The 21,339-nt window shown below is 47.2% G+C and overlaps 1 protein-coding gene and 1 pseudogene across 2 annotated transcripts in view; one reads left to right on the forward strand and one right to left on the reverse strand.

Annotated features, from left to right (window-relative positions):
* The window catches only part of MSANTD3 (Myb/SANT DNA binding domain containing 3), a 27,002-nt gene extending 20,494 nt beyond the window's left edge, over positions 1–6,508 (forward strand). For both annotated transcript variants that reach the window (XM_045296549.1, XM_004710981.2), the window contains exon 3: positions 5,385–6,508. In XM_045296549.1, the coding sequence (XP_045152484.1) occupies positions 5,385–5,794 (410 nt within the window). In that variant the 3' untranslated portion in view covers positions 5,795–6,508. The remainder of the gene's footprint in view (positions 1–5,384) is intronic.
* A 13,616-nt stretch (positions 6,509–20,124) lies between these two features.
* Positions 20,125–20,652, reverse strand: LOC115871876 (annotated as a pseudogene).
* Positions 20,653–21,339: the final 687 nt, after the last annotated feature.

Genomic DNA, 21,339 nt, shown 5'->3' on the forward strand with positions numbered 1-21,339 from the left:
CCCCCTTCACTGACTGTTCTTGCTTTGGAGAGGGGGATAGTTTTACCGCTTACTCTCCATCGTGCTGCCCTCTGAGCCATCCAGTCTGTGAGACACTCCAGTGCAGGAAGGCGGTGAAGCAGAATTGTGGGTGGGCCTGCTTTTCAAAGTGCTTATGTTCCCCGGGAGACGTTGCTCTCGGTTCACTTTGCTGATCTCTGATCCGGATCCCTGTGTCTTGATTTCACAGGGCTGTATTTGGGGCGCGGTCTGACTCCCTTGCTTGCACGTTGCAGGATCTACAGAGTGTACCCCATGTCCTTTTTTCTTTCTTTTTCCTTTTTTGAAGAAGACATGCAGTTCGTTTATAAATTCATAAATCTAATTTGTAAACTCCCAGCGAGCTGGGAATAGGATGGTCCAGTTTTCCTTCCTGTAACTGCCGTCTGCCAGCGGTGCCATCTGTAGAAGAGATGTATTTTAATTGGACATTTCTACAGGTATTATACCTTAGGCATCCCCTTTTGCTGGTGGTGGTTCATCAGCCAAATGCTGCCTGGCCTCTGTGTCCATTGGAGAAGACCCGTGCTGCCTTGTCCGTGGGGTGCTGTGTCCAGAATAGCCTGTTAACACTAGTAGTGTCAGTGCTGGATTGCTTTCTGTAGATGAGGGCTTCCAAAAAGTTGGAGGGAACATTAAATAAGAAGAGAATGCTTAAAACACCTTTAGGCGACGTCACTCATTTTGTATCCCAATCTGCTTCCAAGAAAGAAACAAGGCTGGATTTGCCCATCAGCCCTTCTGAGTCTTGGTAGGAAAAAGGTGAAGAATCTACTCTAGACTTTATGGATCCTTATTATACCATGTGACTTTTGACACTTGGGCTTTGTGTGTGTGTGTGTGTGTGTGTGTGTGTGTGTGGTCTTTGTGTCTTTAACATGTGCTGTCGAATAGAGTGGCCGCAGGTGGTTTGCTTGCACTTGAAATGTGGCGAGACTGAATCGAGGTGATGCTGTAAGTGTGCACGCCTGCATGCCAAAAAGAATGTAGACTATGTGGGGGATCATTATTCTATTGATAGCATATTGAAGGCTGATGTTGTATGTATAGGGATGAAACGACAACTCCTTAAGATTATGTCACCTTATATCTTCTTAAGATGGCTATTAGAAATCGTCAAATGATATAAGCTGCTTAATTACACTTCCGATGTTGTTTAATTAATTACACTTCTGATGTGTGCTGTTCTCATGCTTTCTTACTGCCACTGAGTCCTTGCTGACTCATAGTGTAGTGACCTTATAGGACAGGGTAGAACTGCCCCTATGGGTTTCTGAGATGTAACTTCACAGGAGTAGAAAGCCTCCTCTTCTACTAAGTGGCTGGTGATTTCAAACTGTTGACCTTGCGGTTAGCAACCCTGTGCATAACCGCTGTGCTACAGATTTGCTGGAATTTGTTATAAAATGGCTAACAGGAGGAAGCCTGCTAATAGTCCACTAGAGGCCCCCCTCTAGCTATTTTATGTGTGTGATGGTTTTGATTGGGTCATCTTGATCATTGTCCCCTAGATGGTCTCTACTGTTTAAAGGACTTTCATAAAATTTTTATTTTTATGACAGCACTCCTGAAAGTTTAAGTATCACATCAGGAACAAGTTTTAGCATTTCCCCTTAAATATATTAAAATCATCTGTAACCTATAGATTTATGGCCCATGATCTGGCTTTGATACTTACCTTTCATTATCTTCGGGGGACAAGTTTGCTGAACAAACTAAGGGAGCTATTAAAATGTGCTGGGGGACGATCAAGAGGCAGGATGACTGGCGGTCTGATACATTTCAGAAAATGAAGATTTCAGATAGCTCAACTATTTTAGGATCGCTTAGATTTCATTTCAGATGTCTTTCTTTCCACAAGCAAGAATGGAGCCGTGCAAGGCTGAGTCCCCCTCCTGTGGGGTGGGGTTTGGGTCCAGGAGGCTGAGTTAGGGCTGCAGTCATGGCACCCTAGCATCATGGGTCCCCGCACAGCCCCTCCTCTGTCTTCCCCCTTCATCCCCTTCTGCACCCTGTTCATTCTAAAGTGCGTACAGTCTTTCACACGTTCTCGCTCCTTTCACGTTCTATCTTAAAACGCGATCAACAGTGTGCCACAGCTGCCCCTCCTGTGCCTGTAGTTGTGCAGTGCACAGATGTGGCACCTGTCCTTGCGGGCCCTGCGCGAGATGTAGCTGAATCCTGAGAAGACTGAAAAGCAACACTAAACGCCCCTTGACTGTATTTTCTGGCGTCGGGGAAGCTTGGCTGTCCGGACTGCGCCTCTCTACCCTTTTAGCGAGTGATTGAGCTCTTTTCTACTTTTGGTGTCTTTGTTTTACCTGGGAGAGCGATTACATGGCAGTGGTTTGCCAGTCCCAGGATGGTCTTTTTCCAATTAAGATTCTCCCGCTCTGAACACGAGATTCTCCTCACTGGAGCGAATGTTTGTGTGAGTCAATTATCTACTCCCATTGGTTCCCTCTAATTTTAAGTCCTAGTTTCTTCCAGAGCCTTCTTAAGAGGTCTGGCTTTTTTCTCTCCCTTTAAAAGGGATGTTAACACACATTTTCACAGAAAACCGTAGTTTTAAACTGGAGTCCCTTTTAGGCTCCCAGACAGGACCATACACTCTCAATGTTCACAGCGCTCCAGGTCAGTGTGGAGGGTACAATTTGGCAGACACCCCCGTATCCTTAATGATAGACGGCGGCTGGAGTGGCTACAAGTTGGAGACTGCCTCTTAAGAAACGCTCAGTGATCCCAGGAGCAAGTCGAAGGTGGAAGGTTGCTGATCTGGGGCTTTGTAGTCAGGCAGACTGGGATCTTGAATACTGGTCCTTTCAGCTAGATGACCTTGGAGATGGATGCTTGGCTTTCCCAAGGAAACCTTCCTTAGAGGGTTGTTGTAAGGATTACGGTAAATGGGGTAGTGTGCTGCACAGCACTAGTATAGGGCCCGGGTTAGCATTATCATCGCCACCATCTGGTCCCCCAAACCCAGCATGGTTGAGATGAAGTCAAGCAGTGTTAAAAACGGGGAGACATGTCTAATGGGACCAGTCATCAGCAGCTGTATTCAGATAAGATAGGAAAGGAAGTGGGTGATGATGGGTCCACACAGCTGTTGACTTCGGAAAGAGCCTGGCCTCGGTGTTAACCCTTCTGCATCCCTCTGCCCTGGGCCTGTTACTCAGAACGCCGTTCTTTCTCCCCAGCTGTGCTGGGTGGAGAGGCATGTACCCCACCCCAGTCAATTCCCTCCCACCCCCACCCCACTTCATGTCCTACATTCCCACCCTGTACCAAGCCCTGAGCTGGATTCTACACAAGATGAAAAAGATGCCAATTCTATCTTGAGAGACTTGTGTGTGTGTGGGTGGGGGGGGGGGGTAGTGTAAAACCACCAGGTACACGGCAGAGTGAAAGGCCCTGGGCCCAGGGAGTAGCAAAAGCATGAAGGAAGAGCCGCCAATTAATTGAAGCCAGAAGCTGTCGGGGTTGGTTGGTGGGATTCCTAGCGAAGCATTTCATTATTCCTGGGTGGCACAGAAGTACATTTTTTGTTTGTTTTAAACCCCCCAAAGTAAGATTTTTACCTTTCCTTTCATCTGAACTAGGAACTAGTTAAGGTTGCCACCTAAACCCTTCGAGTGAAATAATCCAATCAGTAGCCATTTTCCTTTTGTTAACAGAGGGTTAACTAATTAGGCTTCGCCCAGTAGCCATTAACACTCCCAGCATCCCACCTTGCAGAATAATGGCGTGAACATAATGGTGTTAATCAAACCTGCTAATAAATTGATAGTATTTTTCTCCAAGGGGAAGGTTCTTCTTATTGAAAAAATAAAGCTTCTTAAGAAAGCTCTGCAGTCACAGCTAGAAGCCACCATGGGTTAGCGGCACTAGTGGTTCTTTATTGAACCGCCCAGCTGATACTAATGTCACTGCTCTGTAGAGACATGAGCACAAGCAGGACCCCCACCCAGAGTGGCATTCTTTTACATCCCTGTTCTTTTCACCTCTGTCCTAAGGAACAGCCAGTAGCTCTTTACTGGGCACCTGCTATAAACACTAATGAGCAGGTAAGGTACGAGTTACCTAAGAATAAAGAATGAGTAGGGCGTGGTTTCAAAATATGATGAGTTTGTTAGCACGTGTAAAGTGCTGTAACAAGAGAGGACTCACGAGAAAGGAGAAGGCTGAGGTTTCAGAGAAGCTGTGCTGGTCCCGAACAGAGTAGGCGTGAGGCGAGGAGGCTGAAAAAGGGAGAGTGGAGTGAGTGTGCCATTAGGTGAGTGAGGGATGCAGAAGGTGAGCCCAAGGACAGACTGACTGACGGGAGGGGGAGAGCAAGACATACACACGTGAAAGAGGCGTGGCTCTTGAAAGGAGTGTGTAGTTCACAGGTCATGGGATGCAGAGGTATTTTTGAAGACTATGGTAAGAAAGATAAAGGAAAGTTGGAACCAGACGGGGAGTTTCTTAAGGTAGGGTGAGGACAGGGCAAAAGATGGAAGCACCTGGGAGATGAATAAAGAGGTAAAAAAAGTGGAGAGCAAATGTTTTGAGAATGATGAGGGCAATGAATGTACAAATGTGCTTTACACAGTGGATGGATGGATGGATTGTGGTAAGAGTTGTATGAGTCCCTAATAAACTGATATTTAAAAAAAGAGGTAAAAAGATGGGCGGGCAACAGACTTGAGAAGGAGCAATGAAAGAGGAGGCCGTAGAACATCTCGGAGAGAGTGATGGTCAGAGGCTAATGTATGTAAGACAGTTCAAGGATTAGCAAGGGCCAGGGAGAGAGGTTCAATACTGGGGAGCGGGGGGTACTGGAAAGTTGCCTTGGAACATGAATAGTGGCCTTGGATGGCAGTGCTGGAGGCAGCCAGGGGGCTGGAGATAGGCTGAGAAGTCCTTTCAAGGAAGGAAATGTATAAGATAAGCTATTCAGTCTAAGGGCTAACACCCCATGGCCGAAGCTACAAAGGGTGGTGTGGTGGAGGCTGAGCATCTGTTTTTGTGCGTGGCTGAGAGAAATGCTGCCAAAAGGTTCTCAAGGCTGCTGAGAGCCCCGTCTGGAGACCCACCTTGGTGGCCTCTTACTGAGCTCTTATGCTCATGTGAGGTGATGCGTACTCCCGCTTAGAACTTACACTAACCACAGATATCCCTGGGTCTGCATCAGCAGTTGCCCACCATTGATTTTGAAGTCGTGTAACAAGGCCTCCATTGGTGCTTCTAACTGCTTTTGAAAAACACCAGCTGTTTGGGGATCCATCCTGTATCCTGTATGTGGGGCTGATTTGTTCTCTGCTTGTAAAAATCTTGAACCTCTGTCTTGTGCTCCTGTCTTCCAGAGTCATTTGCTGTTTCAAATAGAGAACTGTGCGAGGATGACAAAGAGTTCATACACTTCCCAGCCTGTGAGGGGACCGCCCCACCCGAACCCTCGTGCTCAGCTGTCCGAATAACAGCCAATAAAAACTACCGGAGCAAAGCCTCTCAGGAAGGTGCTTTAAAAAAGATGCACGAGGAAGAGCACCATCAACAAATGTCCATCTTACAGCTGCAGCTGATCCAAATGAACGAGGTGCACGTGGCCAAAATCCAGCAGATCGAGCGCGAGTGCGAGATGGCCGAGGAGGAGCACAGGATAAAGATGGAGGTGCTCAATAAGAAGAAGATGTACTGGGAGCGGAAGCTGCAGACTTTCACCAAGGAGTGGCCCGTGTCCTCGTTTAACCGGCCCTTTCCCAACTCACCCTGAGGCTGCGGGTGAACCCGTTGCAGTGACACGCTAGTAATTCACGTGTGTTGGCACAGAAAGGCTGGGACACACACGTGGTCAGTTACCTGTCAGAACACAGCTACGACTAGGAAACTTCGCGCGGTTAGTAGTCACATATTTAAAAAGACATTCAGGTAACCAGCTGCGCCCTGTCTGCCCCTTTCAGCGGCAGAGAAGCTGTTCTAGTCTTCTACAGTTTTCACTCTGAGTGCTTTCATTCTAAATGTAATGTCTCCTGCATTAGAAGTCCGACGAGAACTACGTCTGAGTGGTGTATGATGATGGTTATTTTTTAAATCGAATGGAAGTGTGACTCTGAAGAAGTGTGGCTGATTTTCTTTCTTTTTTTTTAAACAACCAAACGTTTCTATCTAAATGAGTTCCAGCCCACTGGACACTGGACGTGGCAGCCCCAGGAGGCCACCCCACCCTCCAGTGGCCATGCTGTGGCACCCAACTCTCTCTTCTTTAGAGAGAGCCTCCGCGCAAACGGTGGTCCTGTTCGTTCTGTTTCCTCTCTGTCCGTTGTTCTCGTTCCCGGTATATTTTATGCCTGCCCAAGATTTGGGAGTGTATTTCCCAGTGGGGCCTATCAACTGCCTGGATTAAAGGCCTTTCTTTCCCCCAAAGAGGAGTTCCACCTCACGTGGCCAGCAACCGTGGCCTTGTTGGAACTAACAGTGTTACCGATTTGGGGGTGGGGGTGGGGTGGGGGGGCGTGTTCTTTTAGATTTGTACATTCTGTTACGTTTGTTTTAATTAAAAAACCAAACACAACGGACGGTTTTATAGTCACACTGCGTTCGTTTCTTAAAGGTGCCGCTGCCTCGAGTTCCCCTCCGACCGCGTTACTTCCCAGTCGGTGCTTGCCAGCGTTTCCATCTCCAGCCACCTGAGGCCAAGGCAAGGCTCCTCGCCTTCACCGCCAGCTTCCTAGTGACGCTGCGGCCTCTGCATTACAGGGCTAGCCAAGGGCTTTTAAAAAATCCATTACCCACCTGTTTGGAACTATGGATTGATAAATGGATCCTTGGAGTGAGCCGCCTCATAGCTTCTCCTGCAGCTTAATGTGGGAAACAGCCCCCAGGGCTTGGGGCTTAGTAGTAACCGGAAGACGCAAAGTGACACTTCAGTGCCAAGGCAGAGCAGCAGTTTCTGAGATGGAAACATCAAGGAAGGGGAACATCCGGGGCCTTCATCCTGAGCGTGGTTTTGCCTTAAGTAGCTGTGAGGCCTTGTGCAACCGCCTTCCCACCTAGGGTGCCCTGCCAGCTCCCAAAGGGAGTCGAACAGAGACTGGTCAGTGTCCGCCAGAACCCCCTGACTGGTGTGGACCTCCTTAGAGGGAGGGGTACTGCTCCCCTCCTAGTCAGCCGCAGAGCATAGTTGGTGAGAACAACGATTGACTACAGTGGCCACGCTTGCCTCCTTCATAATTGTTTAATTTGGGGTGCCGGTCAATGTAGGTGTCATAAGGTTCAGATCTCCTTGCTATTTATGGGCTACATAAAATGTAAATGTAAATCCGTTTATCTTCTTACACAATTGTATTTTAAGTAACTTTCGGGAAACCAGCCATCTGGAGGACCTTTCTGAGGTCTCCATTCCTTTGGAAGAAAGGAGCCCCAGGAAGGAGTTGTGTTCTTAATTCAGTTTCTACCGGGTGGTGGAACCATTAGAGGATACACTGTCTTTTTAAAAGTCCACCCTTACCTGTGAACCAAGAAAAGTTCCAGGTTTTCCTTCCCCTGTGGGTCCCCCTGGAGGTCTAGCGCAGGTCTGCGCAGACTTGGGTTTAGTAGTTCTGGAGAGGGCTCGCGTTTTTAAAAATTGTTAGTTGTTGTTTCTCTGAAAAGCTCCCAGGGGACGCCCGTGCTGCTGGCCTGGTCACTATATCTGAGCAGCAGGGTTTTTACTCCCTGTTCTTAAAAAAAGAGTTACACTGTTGGTTACAGCAGGACGTTGGATGTTTTTCCCCCTCAGAACCTGCCACTTAAATGTAAGAACCACCATGTGGAACACTCCAGAAAAGGCTTATACACAGTAGTAGGTTTTTGTTTGTTTTTTCTTCACAGTAGTAGGTTTTAATGGAACTATGAAAGCACTGCACTAATTCCCAACCAAACGTACAAAGGAAGGATAATTAAACCAGCAGCCCAGGGCACCTTGCTCTCACGCGTACGCATTTATGAGTTTAAAACAGAAGTCTTTAACCTTGACTGTGCAATAGAAAACTGTATTTTATAAATAATCAGTTAGCAGGGCCACTCCTGGAGGTTTCTGACTCAGGTGGCTGCATCGGCGCCTGTATGTTCCAGAAGCTTCGTGGGTGATTATGGAGAACCACTTGTAGAGGCTTCCAATGTGGCTCATTGAATCCTTACTGATTCTCTGAGGGTGGGCAGAAGTGAAGCTCTGGTGCTCAGAGATGAGCCAGCTAGCACCAGTCCCGTAGCTAGGAAATGGCAAAGTAGAACCTCAAAGCTACATCTCCTGACACCAAAACTTCGAGCTCTGCCTGTCTGCCCCTGCCTCATGCCTTGCAGTTCCACCATGGGTTTGATCATCCTGAGAACCAGGTCACATGTACAGGGTACTTGTTGCAGTGTGTCCATTCATGAACAGGCATTATCCCAATTCATTTCACTTCTGAGCACTTCCTTCCCTGAGGTAGAAGTCCAGTAGGTGTTCCAGGGAACAGGTAAATGCTAAGACTCTGTTCTGCCAGGTCCCGCTCTGCCTAATCGTAGACACAGCCCACTGTGGGAGGAATGGTTTCCACACATCTGTCATTAAAGTGATCGGTGCTTCATCTTCGAGTGTGATTGTAGCTCCAAGCGGATAGATTACTTTTCAGTAAGAAGCGTGAAGGAAGGCCTCACAGAGGAGGTGGTTTTTCAGCTAATTATCTGTCATTTGTGCTCTGGAAGTTAGAAAAGGAGAGGCCCTTCTCTAAACACAGGGTCCTGTGAAAAATTCAAAATGATGCGAAACATAATTGGGAGGCAGATAGCAGGCAACATGCCCAAATGGGCATAGCCCTATGCTCTAGAAGGACTATTCCAAAATCCAAACTCACTGCCATCAGTCCGTTCCGACTCATAGCGACCCCATAGGACAGGTAGGACTGTCCCTGTGGGTTTCCAAAACTGCAACTATGGGAGTAGAAAGCCTTATCTTTCTTCCGTGAAGCAGCTGACCTTGGTTTTGAACTGGTGACCTTAGAGTTAGCAATCCAACCCACTATGCCACCAGGGCTCTTTCAGAGGAGATGGAAAACCTGAGTCAGTCAAGGAGATGGGCTAGGGGAGTTGGGCCCCTGTGAGGGACCAGCCTCCCCACAACTGAATGGGTCCAAGGGATGGTTGTGTAATTGAGGGGTAAATTAAAGAGACATCAGACAAGATAGAGTATACAAGGGCTCACCTTCGCAGTCATGACTTCACGAGCCAGGTCACAGAGAGGGTGAGTAATGTAATCTCACGAATTTATATAATCGGGCATGCGGGCCAGGTAAGCACATAGGTAACAGGAAGGGTGTGTACAATAGGCATACACACAACAGGAGGGGGATGAGCTAGGGGTGTAAAGGCAATAGGAAGGGGACCCACTAGGGGCACCTGTGACAAGAAGGCACATACATAACAAGGTAGGTGGACTCTAGGGTCAAGATGCCAACCTAAGGGCTTCTGAGTTGGCTTTACCTTAGACGTCTTTGGGCTCTCCTTCAGGGGAACAATCCGTTATCCTTATCAGCAGGGAGTGAGCCCTACTTAGGGTGGGACAGACAATTGGGTCCAATCGCTTTAGATGGCAGACAACCTTCAGGCAGATAACCTTCAAGCAGCTGACCTCCAAGTGTATACTCAGTGACCATGATTTGCAAACAGCACCTTATATTTGGCATTCTTTGGGGGAGACATTGTGGGGAATAAATTTTGCTTAGGAGAATGTGAGTGGGCCACTTCTCCAACCCACGAACGTGAAGGTTTCCTCCATGGGAGCCTTGGCCTCCCAGACTGCTTGGCGTATGAATGCTGAGAGTTTGTGCTCATACACTCTCTTCCCAGCTCTGCTTCCCACAGGCCCGGGTTGGATAAGATGGTAGGAGGACCAGATGAGGGCTCAGAAGACGAGGCTGATGAAAGGGACAGTACAGAAGTGGAATTGGTAGGGCCTGGCAGTTGATTGCGTTTGTTGACAAGTAGAAGAGTAAGGCTTTGGCTCCGATGTCTGGAACAGCGAGGCTGCAACGGAAAGGAAGGGGGAAAGGATGCGTTTCTAACCCTGACTTGTCCTAGGGGAGAAGCCTAGACGGAAATGTGCTGCTGCTCTCCCCACTCAGTCTCCAACGCCAGCACCTCCACCCCCTTCTCTGGCCATTACATCTTTGCCCTGACTTCTGCCTCTCCTGCTGCCTGGGCTGCCACTTCCAACTGTTCATCCAACATGTTAGCCGTGCCCTGCTGGCCACTTGGGCACCCCTTTGATTCGGAGCTGCCTCTGCTGTTAATACCTCGGTCGCAGCTGGGCTGCTTCATCCCATATTGGCTCAGCACCCAGACTCAAAACTCACTGCCATCAAGTCCACTCTGATCATAGCGACCCTATAAGACAGGGTAGAACTGCCCTGTGGATTCCCGAGACTCACTCTTTGTGGGAGGAGAAAGCCTCATCTTGCTCCAGAGGAGCTGCTGGTGGTTTTGAACTGCAAACCTTACCATCTGCAGTCTGACACTTAACCCACTTGCCAGGACTCTTTGGCTTAGAAAGTGAAAACGGTTTTCTCTGTACTGTCATCTCCAGGCTCTCCAGGGGGTTGTGACACCGACCCGTTTCGGATTTTGTTTTTTATATGTCCATGCTGTATTAAGAAGCATTCGCAAAGACAGCTGCTAATACCTATGTATTACTGTCTTGACCCCTTTATGAAAAGCAAACCTGAAATGCTACCCCATCCAAGATTTAGGAAGTGTCTTAGGATTTTTGCTGGGAGCATTGTAAACTGCACTGGGTTTTCTCTTTCTCTTCCCTTTTTCAATTAAGCAGAGAGTAGACCAGCAGGAGATGAGAGACGGCATGGGGCGCCGGGGGGCGGGGGAGAGCGCTCACAGTGGGGAGTGAGTGATTTCAGAACTGTCAGCACCCTCTGCAGTGTCAGGTCAATTACATCATCACTTGGTCTGGCCAGGAGGCCAGGAGTAGTGTTGCCTCATGGGAATGTCCAAAGGACTTGAAAATTGTGTTTGGCAAAGCCAGGAGGAGCGGCTCTGTAATGTCATTGCTAAGAATTACCCCTTTAATAGCATTTCTGGATGTCTGAGCTTTTCAAGTGGAAGGACGCTGTTCCGCAGTGGCTCTCCCCACCCCCACTTCCCAGCCCTGTTTCTCCAACCCCTTCTCCACTCACCACAGCGTCTACTCCTCTCTTGTTTTTGAGGTGGGATCGGGTGAGGATGCATGTTAAGGGGAATGCTTCCCCAAAGACTGCCCCTTCAACATCTGGTATTAACAAGGTAGTCTAGCCGTGGACTAGCCAGGCTAATGATGTCTTGCTTTCATGCTACTTCTGTGCTGAGTCCCACCAAAAGACATGGGGAGCTCTCCAGTGACTGGGGACAAATGATCTTCTGAACGGTGCCCTACGTTATGCCCTTGGCACAACCTACTGATCTTTGCCTCAGTTTCTCTGTAAAAGTGGTGTGACACTATCTACCTCCCTTGAATGTTGTAAAGATTAGTATGTGTTGGTAAATCACTTTTAAAATAAAGAGTGACATAAAGCATTTGACCATTGTCGTTGTCATTGTGCTATGGCTACCTACCCGTAGAGATGCCGCCCTGTAGGGGCAGTGGTACCCAAGGGGTACCAGGTTTTAAGATTACCCTATATATGAAACTTCCGCAACCAATATAATGAGTGTGATCATTTTTTCCAAGAAAAAAAATTTTGCCATGACATTTCTTTAAATAGCTCCGTGGCGCATTTAGAATGAGATTCAATTTATAGAAGTGTGATTTGCGCAAGATTTTTAAAGAACAGCTCTTGAACTTCTATTACCCAGTATAATTATTGGGTTTCCAAGCGGATTATTAACCTAGCAGTACAGTTCATCACCATTATCCGAATGGCCAGGTGTTCTCACTGGGAACACTGAACACAGTGGACAGAGTGCTGGTGACCCTGGGACTCCTGACTGAAAGGATCCAAAGCTCTCGTTCCACTTGCAAGAGGTCCTTACCAGTTTGAGAGGGAACAACAACAACAACAAACATGTTTGTTTATTATAGGCCTGAGAGTGGAGCGTTCATGCCCATAAGCATGGGCTCTTGTTGACTATGGAGAGATTTCATAAGGTTCTTTTATGGGTTTGCTGGGGGAAACATTGCCAACCCTGTTATCTAAGAGACTAGTTCATCAACAAGATGCTTGCTATCATGGAGACACTATAAGCAACAGTAGACGGCAAGGCTCCAATTCCTTTTCTGTCATTGCTGCCTCAACACCTGGCTCAACCTCCAGCGTAGCCCAAATGGGAGACAAGCTGGTGCTCTGTTGGGGAGGTGGGTTTGAATCTCCAGTCTTACCTGGAGCCTCCAAAATTTATTGGAATGGGCTGATGTTGGGGCTTCCTGGAAGACTGTAAGGGTCTCTACTCAACCATTGGTCATCAGTTATTGGAGGGACAGAGGGGTCAGGTCTGCCCCACTGGGGTACAACTGGATGGGTAGGAGAGGGGTGAACCCAACTCTTAGAAGTACATTTCAAGGTCCAGTGTCATATCTCCTCACATCTCCATAGCCAAAGCTTATCACATGGCCGAACCCAAAGGTCAGGTGAAGAAAGTAGACTCCTTAAGGAGCGTCGGGGATAAGGGGAGCGTGTTTTTGGACAATGACCTAATCTTTAGTATCAGAAAGGAACCGAACTAAGGGCATACCAAAGAGTTAAGATTCTATTATAAATCAGGGAATAGGAAGTGTCGGGGCAAACTACATGTATATCTTCCACTGTGACACTTCATTTTTTTGTCCTCTTCCCATCTCAAAGCTGTTTGTGTGAGGGGGCATAAAGTGATGAGAAAGGGGTATGTTTTATAGAGTTGTTGAATTAAATGGGTAATATATATATATTTAAAACAGTACCTGGCACACAATAAGCACTGTAACTTTTAACCTTTATTACTCTGCCTCACCCAAGATTACATGACTTCCAAGTGCGGAAGGGGAAATTTGAACCCAAGTAGGCCAAGCTCTCTGGTAGTGGTTTACAACCTTCCTAACGCTGTGATCCTTTCAAACGGTTCCTCAGGTTGTGGTGACCCCCACAACCATAAAATTATCTTTGTTGCTAGTTCATAACTAATTTTGCTACTGTTATGAATCGGGCGACCCCCGTGACAGGGTTGTTCGACACCCAAAGGGGTCACGACCCACAGGTTGAGAACCGCTGCTCTAGAGCTTATCCTCTTTCTATTTGGAATCTGAGTTTAAATCAGAGCTTTACAAAAATGCATGCTACTGAATATCAGACCATCACCTACAAAATACCTCCCAGGATGGCTGTAACAATTCCATGGCAATGCAAAGACGAAACCAACACAAGTCACACCTAGTTCTACTCCTGGTGTCAGCTCTGCATCTGAATAGACCTGTGCCGCCTTGACGCATCAAGAGCTTATTTTCCAGATGCAGGTTTTCAGGCCTTGCTTCTAAGACACTCGGTGGACCCCAGTCTCCACGTTAGCAGCTAATGTGTTAACCATTTAGGTCACCCAGGGACTCCACAAAGGCAGAAGAGCCTTATGAACTGTGAAATACAAATGGAAACACAAGTCAACAAAAACCCCTACCTCCATTCTGCTCTTGGCTACAAAAGAGTCCAAGACCCTCTCTTCTCCCGTCACAGACACCTCCTCTGGCTTCATCTCTCGGTGAAACTCCCTGCACACACTCATCAGTCTCTCTTTAGTGTCATGGAGCCAGGCTCTGTGAAATTGCTTCCATTGATCCCTGAACCTGGAGAGCCTTTGGCCCCTCCTCCCCCTCCCATCATCTATGCTGCTGAAGAGTTACCCAGCCACCGAGGTGGGGTGACACCAGGACACCCTGCTGGAACCTGGGCACCAGGCCCAGCTTTGCCAGGAACTTAGCACGTGATTGTTGGCAAGTTACCCGTCTCTCTGGATTTCCTTGTAGGATCACTAGATGCCCTTCCTGGGTTCTAATTAGTCTACATAATTCTCAAGTTAAAGGGGCTCTTTTCAATTTACTGCATGTGACCCAAGACTTTCAATTTAGCCTTCTTAAAAGATGATGGGGACGTAAATGGGATTCACGTACTGCATCCAAGTGGATCAGCCCCAAGGCTGAAAGCGTCATTTGCGAATGCTACTGACGTTAGCATAGTGATTGCACTTAAACTTTGTAAGACAATCTACATGTCCCTACAAGCATTTCTGTGTAATGGGAATAAAAGGTGGCTGCTTCCTGTCTAGGTTTCTTAGTGCTGCTGCAACAGAAAGGCCACAAGTAGCTGGTGGCTTTATTGAAGAGAAATGTATTGTCTCTGTTTAGGACAGTGGTTCTCAGCCTTCCTAATGCTGTGACCCTTTAATACAGTTCCTCATGCTGTGGTGAACCCCCAGCCATAAAATGATTTTTGTTGCTACTTCATAACAGTAATTTTGCTACTGTTATGAATTGGGTAACCCCTGTGAAAGGGTCGTTCGATCCCCATAGAGGTCACGGCCCACAGATTGAGAACCGCTGGTTTAGGAGGCTGGAAGTCCAAAGGCTTCCTTGGTCAGCTCTGGGGGAAACGCTAGTCTCTTTTCAGCTTCTCTTCCCGGGTTCCTTGAGGCTCTTTGTGTGGCTTGACATCAGTGTTTCTCGCCGTTCTTAAGGGCTTTCATTTGTGTCTGATCTGTTTGTTCTTTCAGTTCTCAAAAGAAAAGTGGTTCCTTTAAGACCCTCCCTAAACTGACATGGATCCATTAACAGCACAAAGAAATCTCTATTCCCAAATGGGATCGCATCCACAAGGATCAGGATGAGGCTTTACAACACATAACTTTCGGGGACACAGTTCAACCTCTAACACTTGTAGAGATCTACATTTCCCCCCAAAGAAAACCAGCTGACAAGTAACGGTTTCAAATCACCCCGTTCTAGAGATGATGTAATGCTCCACTGTTTTGCACACTGCCCTGTTTTGGAGGTCCTGGCATATGTGTGTACTTGCACTTCATATGCCCAGACTGTACAGATGCCAATGCTTTCTTATCAATGATGGCTATTGTAAAACTGGGGCTGTCTGAAAACCTACTTTAAAAGGAAAGGAGGAAGTCAATACATACTGGACATTTCAGGTGGGGCCTAGACACTTTTACGTATTATTTCATTGAATTCCCTCAATACTCTGTAGGTGTGGGTCATCCATGGGGGCTTCAAAAACGTGTGGAAAAGTCCCATTATCTTTTCATTCCATGTTTCCATCAGCTTTTGAACCCCTCTCATGGGAGAAGTTCAATGTTCAAGTTGACTTACCTAGGCAGGAGTAGCATACCTAGATTTAAAACCCATGTTTTCAAGTTTGATTGGTGTTTACTGAGCAGTAGAAAACGAGGTAAGAACTCTGATGGACTGATCAAAGCTACCAAGATCGACCAGGGGAAGAAAGAACCGGGGATGAAGGGCAGCAGAGAGGAGGTGAGGGGTTCATTTCCCTCTTAGAAAATAAGAGCAGCGTGGCCGTTGCTTAGCAACCAAGTCTCTTCATTGGCACAGTTGGAAACAGTGGTACCCTGCTCAATGATGGTGGCCAACCTGTGCTGTTGTAGCCTACTGTCCGTTCCCAGAAAGAAAACAACCCAGACCACCAACAAGTTCAAAAGAAGAAGTTTTATTACCTGCGCCTGTCTAATTTTCCAAAGGTTTTTATACTTTTGCAATGTGCAGGTGTGCAAGCAAGCAGAGTACCGAAGCAGGATATTGCAGTTAACCATCCTTAGTGAAACAATGTCTACTCTTAGTTGAACTATAATCGCTCTAGTTGTTCTTCCAAGCCTTTTGAACATACATTTCCTTCGGTACAGTCCGTTACGCTTGTCAGCACAGCCTGCCTCCCTAATATCAGCTAGTTCATTTATGGTTCATAATGGCTTCTGTCAGCTCAAAATGGCTTCACTCTTGTCAAGGCTGTTTAAGCTTTTCCTAGAGCTACTACAGTGCCCTTTGGGATGTGCTGCTCTTTACAGTCCTGGCAGCCATCCGGACTCCTGAATGGACTAAGACTCTTTTGAGTCTCTCATTCCAGGGCTTCCACCCATCACTTCCTTCCGCCAGCTATTAATCCCCTTCGCCCACATGTTTAACATTTGGGTCTTGTGGGAAACAGAAGGATTTCTCCCAAGTTGTCTCTCCCAAATACATGCCAAACTTAGCTGCTTGCGGATTACTATACACTTGGAGGTCATCAGAAGTAGATCAGGGGTTATTCTCCCTAAGAGCTATCAGCCATCTAGAGCAAGCAGTCACCACTGTTTATCCCACAACAAGTAGGGCCCACTCCCTTCTTATAAGGATAGTAGTCTGTTTCCTTGTAGGAGACCCCAGAGAGGTCAAGCCCACCCAAGGGTGGCCAAGGTTAGGCCGCCATCATGAATCTAGGGTCTGCCTCTCTTGTCACATGTGTCCCTCTAGTTCCTCCCCTTCCTATCATGTGTAGAGCCCTAGCTCATCCCCTTCCTTATGCCTATCATAGATCCCCTTCCTACAATGTGTATGCCTATTGTACCGCCCCTTCCTGTGACGTGTGGTTACCTGTAACCATGCCCCTCTAGGGAGATATAACCCTTGGTTAGCAATAGAATTGGGGCTCTCCAGCTCTCGCTTCCGGGGCTCTCCCCACAAGGACCACCAAGCGGGGCTGAGGTGAGCATGCTACCATGAATTGTGTCTGACTCCATTAATTCAATCTCTCCTTTATCTCTCATGCTATGACTTTACTGTAATCTTTACTTATTATCGCTGTACAATTGTGCCTACCGGACCTGTGATGATCTGTTGGGGACCCTCCTCTCCCCACGGGGTCTGTTGTGGCTTTGCTTCCTCAGCCATGACTGAGCTGATTGGAATTCGGCCCCAAGGCTGGCAATGAGATCCTATCAGCTGGCCTTCTGTTCCCATGAAGAGTACAGCTGATGGGATAGTTCTACTCCACCCTGTCACATGGGGTTGTGAGTAAGAATCTACTAGACGACACCTGGTGACAAGCGACAGCCGTGGTCACCACCACCACCAAAGCTGGAACCCTGGGGGTGCTATCTGAAAGGTGGGCAGTTTGAATTCCCTCCCCGCAACTCTCCAACCTGTGGTCACTCTATTCTGCCACACAGGGGGTGGGGTGGGGGTGGGGGTCCGGGAGGAAGGTGAGTCAGAACCAACTCTGTGCCTCGTCCTGGGCAATTCTCGAAATATCTTCAGATCAGTGGCATCAGAGAATCCAGGGTGTGTTTCCAAAGGAAATTCTGAGTCCCCACCTGGACTAGAATCTGCGTCTCTTAGGGTGGGGCTTCAGAGCCTGCATTTGTAGCAAGCTTGCCACTTGCTTATTGTGTACCAAGTTTGAGAAGAACGGTGCTATTAGACGTGTCATGACAACGAAAATCACTTCGCTGGCATATCAATTTTCAGTTCTAAAGCCTTTTCACATCCTGTTTCTCCAGCAGGCTGATGAAGTTAAAACCTTTAGCCCCACCATGCACAAGAGGAAACGGATTTTTCCAGGCTTAAGTGCTGTGCAAAGAGCCTGGGGGCCGTGCCTGGCCTCACCAGAGGGAAAGAGGAGAATCACCAGCCTAAGGCTTATTCCTCTGAGGCCAGAGATCTGATAAGCAAGCCTCCAACCTTCTTTAGCAATGTTGACACCACTACCACCACTCCCCACCTTCCAGGACTGCCATCCTTTGCTGGGTTCTATAATCCTTTGTATTGGCCACACAAAACTCACTGACAATACTCAGGATTCTGGGGTTTTTTAGGGATGTTAACAGTTACAATCTAGGATCAGAAATGGTCAGGATGTGGCAGTTCTCTGGTCAGGGCAGCCTCCTGCAGCTGTGACTGCAAGCACATCTCCTTCTGATCTTCCATCTTTTGGTCATGCGGCCCCTGCCCTCCACCTTGCTCAGTCAAGGGTTACAAAGCTCCCTGACCTTTGATAAATGCCCCAAGGGCACCCCACTCAGCAAGCCAGCTTCCTGCCCAAAGGCACTCAGCTTTACTGGCTCAGTGGGCTGAGAAGCCTGCCTCTCGGTCTCAGCCTCTCAGCTTGCGCCTTTGGTTCTGTGGCTGTCATTGCTTCGCAGGCAGGAAGCTTGGGGTCCTTAGTCCTTTCTTGATGGATGCGAGGTCCCCTACTCCTGCCTCTGAAACGGTTCGTTCTATACCTTCCGGGATGACAAACCTGACCAGTCCACTCATTAGAGTCCCACTCACCTTGTCTATTTCCACCCAGTCATTTGGTGGGAGTGACGGACACTATGCCTGGAAGAGTCATACCAGTTAATCTGGTTTCTTCGTAAGTGCTCAGCCCACAGGCTTCCGATTCTCAGGAAGCCGTTCTTCCTATGACTGCATGGCTCTCCCGCTTGGCCATAGCTTCACCTATACGCCCACGCACATTAGAAGTACTTCTAGCTCCAAAAAGCGTTGCAGAGCAATTTTCTTGCTATGATGCTTTTAAAGATTTCAATCTAATTTAGCACATTAAGCAGCACAGCTGATGCTTATAAGAGTCATCCAGAGTCAAGGCAGAAAGTGATTAGTGAAGTAATCAGGAAATAAACGGCATTGAAATTTGAAAAAAAAATTTTTCCCCCTGCACCTAGATTTACCAATTGGTTAACAGTTTGCTAACTTTCAAATGTCCAAACATTTGAAAATTCAGCCTTTAGAAAGTTGCAGATATCATACTTCACCCATAACTACTTCGATGTTGCCATGATCCCATTATTTTATTTTATTTTGTTAGACAGTGACTTTTATTTTCAGTTAACATTACCAGCCCACAACTCCGCATGCGACAGCACAGAGATGTAGTTGGCAAGGAGGGAAACGCTTTTACTAAGTTATGAAACTTGGACAAATCAGTACAGCACTCTTTAATACAATAAAAATCTCATTTGAGGTGAGGAGGTTGGAATCATATGTTTCTTTTGTGATTATTTTCACTTCAAAAATAGCATTCAAGGTGCCCCATCAAAACATTGTGGTTTTCTTTAATGGTGGTTTACAGCAGAGCCAGTTCTTTTCATCAAATGAATATGGCTTTTAAATGTGGCTTTGCAGGAAGGTTGCTGGGCGCCCCAGGGAAGTCAGTGTAGCATCTCTGCCCTGTTCCAGGGTTGGTCCAAAGTGGGAAAGAGTTCCCCAGCACAAACAGCTTTCAAATCTACCTTCACGCGACTCAATATGCCAACGGCCAACCTCAAAGCAACACCACTGCTGCCAAATAGTCACATTTCCCCTTAAACACTGGCGCCCTGAAATTCCGTTGGTCCTTTCAAACAACACTATATGGGGATGATCTCTTAAGTTCAGCCCTCTGACCAAAAGTTACATAGATGCTCTAGATTTAAAAAAAATAGGGAGAGATACCATGGGGGTAGGGTGAAGGTGGGGGGAGAGGCGGGGAAAGGGGGAACCGATCACAATGATCAACATAACTACCACCATTATGACACTCCTCCCACCACCCGAGGATGAACAACAGAAAGACGTGGGTGAAGGGAGACAGTGGACAGTGTAAGATATGAAAATAATAATATTTTAAAATTTATCAACGGTTCATGAGGTGGGAAGGTTGGGGAGGGAGGGAAAAAAAGAGGAGCTGATACCAAGGGCTCAAGTAAAAAGAAAATGTTTAGAAAATGATTGGAACATATGTACAAATATGCTTGATACAATTGATGTATGGATTGTTATAAGAGCTGTAAGAGCCCCCAATAAAAGGATTTATCCATAAAAACAAAAAGACAATGACTGATGCAATGGTTTATTGGGAAGGGGGGAGGAAGGAGAGGGAGGGCAATTGGGGATGGATCAGTGGTTGCGAGACAGGGAAGGGCGCATTAGTGCTGATCGTGATGATGTCTATACAACACCTTTTAGAAGCGTTTAAACGATGGAAGTTTATGATATGTAAATATTATATCAAGAAAACTACTAAAAAAGCATTTGTTAAATAAATAAATATCCTGCCAGCGTGGAGGCCCAGGATCCGATGCTGCAGTTGTGTCTCAGTGTCATTTCTCTACCAATGCTGCCACCGTCACCAGTGTCCTGATGCTGCTTCTGGCTGAGCCTGTCCATTCCTCAATCTCGGCGTGTAATTTGTGTATCACCCACTCATGGTTTCTCGGCTTTTACTAGCGCTTGATGATGTCGTCATTTCACTCTCAGGCGCTCCAGGTAGCTGCTGCGGAGGACGCCTGTCAGGTGATGAAGGCTCGAGAGCCAACACGGTTTTCCCTGGGTCCTGAGGGTGTGCTTTGTAGATGAGTCTCCCATCTTCTGACCCCATATTCCTAAAGGAACTATTCCTCTAGGTCAGCTCCAGGGTTCTCTCTACGGGATGATCTCTTGCACGTTTATGTTTTGGTTCTTGCTGCTGCAATTCTTGATCTCACGACCGAGGGCAGGCCCCCCTCGGTGCTGAGCAGCGGCTGTCTGAGCAGCTTCCCTGCAGGGTCCACAAGGAGGTGCAGGAAGTGGACGCCCACCACGCAGGGGTTCATCTGGTTGGGGTGTTTCTGCATCGCTGCCATGGTAACTTCCCGAAGATATTGAACTTTGTGAAGATAGATTTGAAAGTTGTCTGTGCTGGGGAACTCTTCCCAGCTTTGGACAACCCCAGGAAACGGGGTTTCCCATGGGCGGTCAAAGGCGCGCTCCGAGGTCCAGAGCTTCATGGTGCCAGCGACCTGCGATGTCCGGTGGAGCTGAGGCACAAGGAGGCAAAGAGGGAACACTTCGATCCTATTATTATGACTAGGAAGATGAATATTCATTCAATAATATAACCTAATATGTGGATCACAACACTTCTCCAGATGTATTTTTTTAAAATCATTTTATTAGGGGCTCATACAACTCTTATCACAATCCATACACACATCAATTGTATAAAGCGCATTTGTACATTCATTGCCCTCAGCATTCTCAAAGCATTTGCTCTCCACTTAAGCCCCCGGCATCAGGTCCTCATTGTTTCCCCTCCCTCCCCGCTCCCTTCTCCCCCTCATGAGCCCTTGATAATTTATAAATTATTATTGTGTCATATCTTGCCCTGTCCGACGTCTCCCTTCACCCACTTTTCTTCTTCAGATGTATTTAAAATGTTTTTATTTCTATTTTTCCTCCCTACCTCATAGAGACCCTTTAGAGGGTTTCTGAGGCTGTACATCTTAAAAAAAAAATCTGTTATCTTTATTATACATCATTCATTACTTGACTATACA

The sequence above is a fragment of the Echinops telfairi genome, unplaced genomic scaffold (assembly GCF_000313985.2).
Source record: "Echinops telfairi isolate 266 unplaced genomic scaffold, ASM31398v2 ScPeMD7_7410;HRSCAF=8448, whole genome shotgun sequence".
NCBI classification, from domain to species: domain Eukaryota; kingdom Metazoa; phylum Chordata; class Mammalia; order Afrosoricida; family Tenrecidae; genus Echinops; species Echinops telfairi.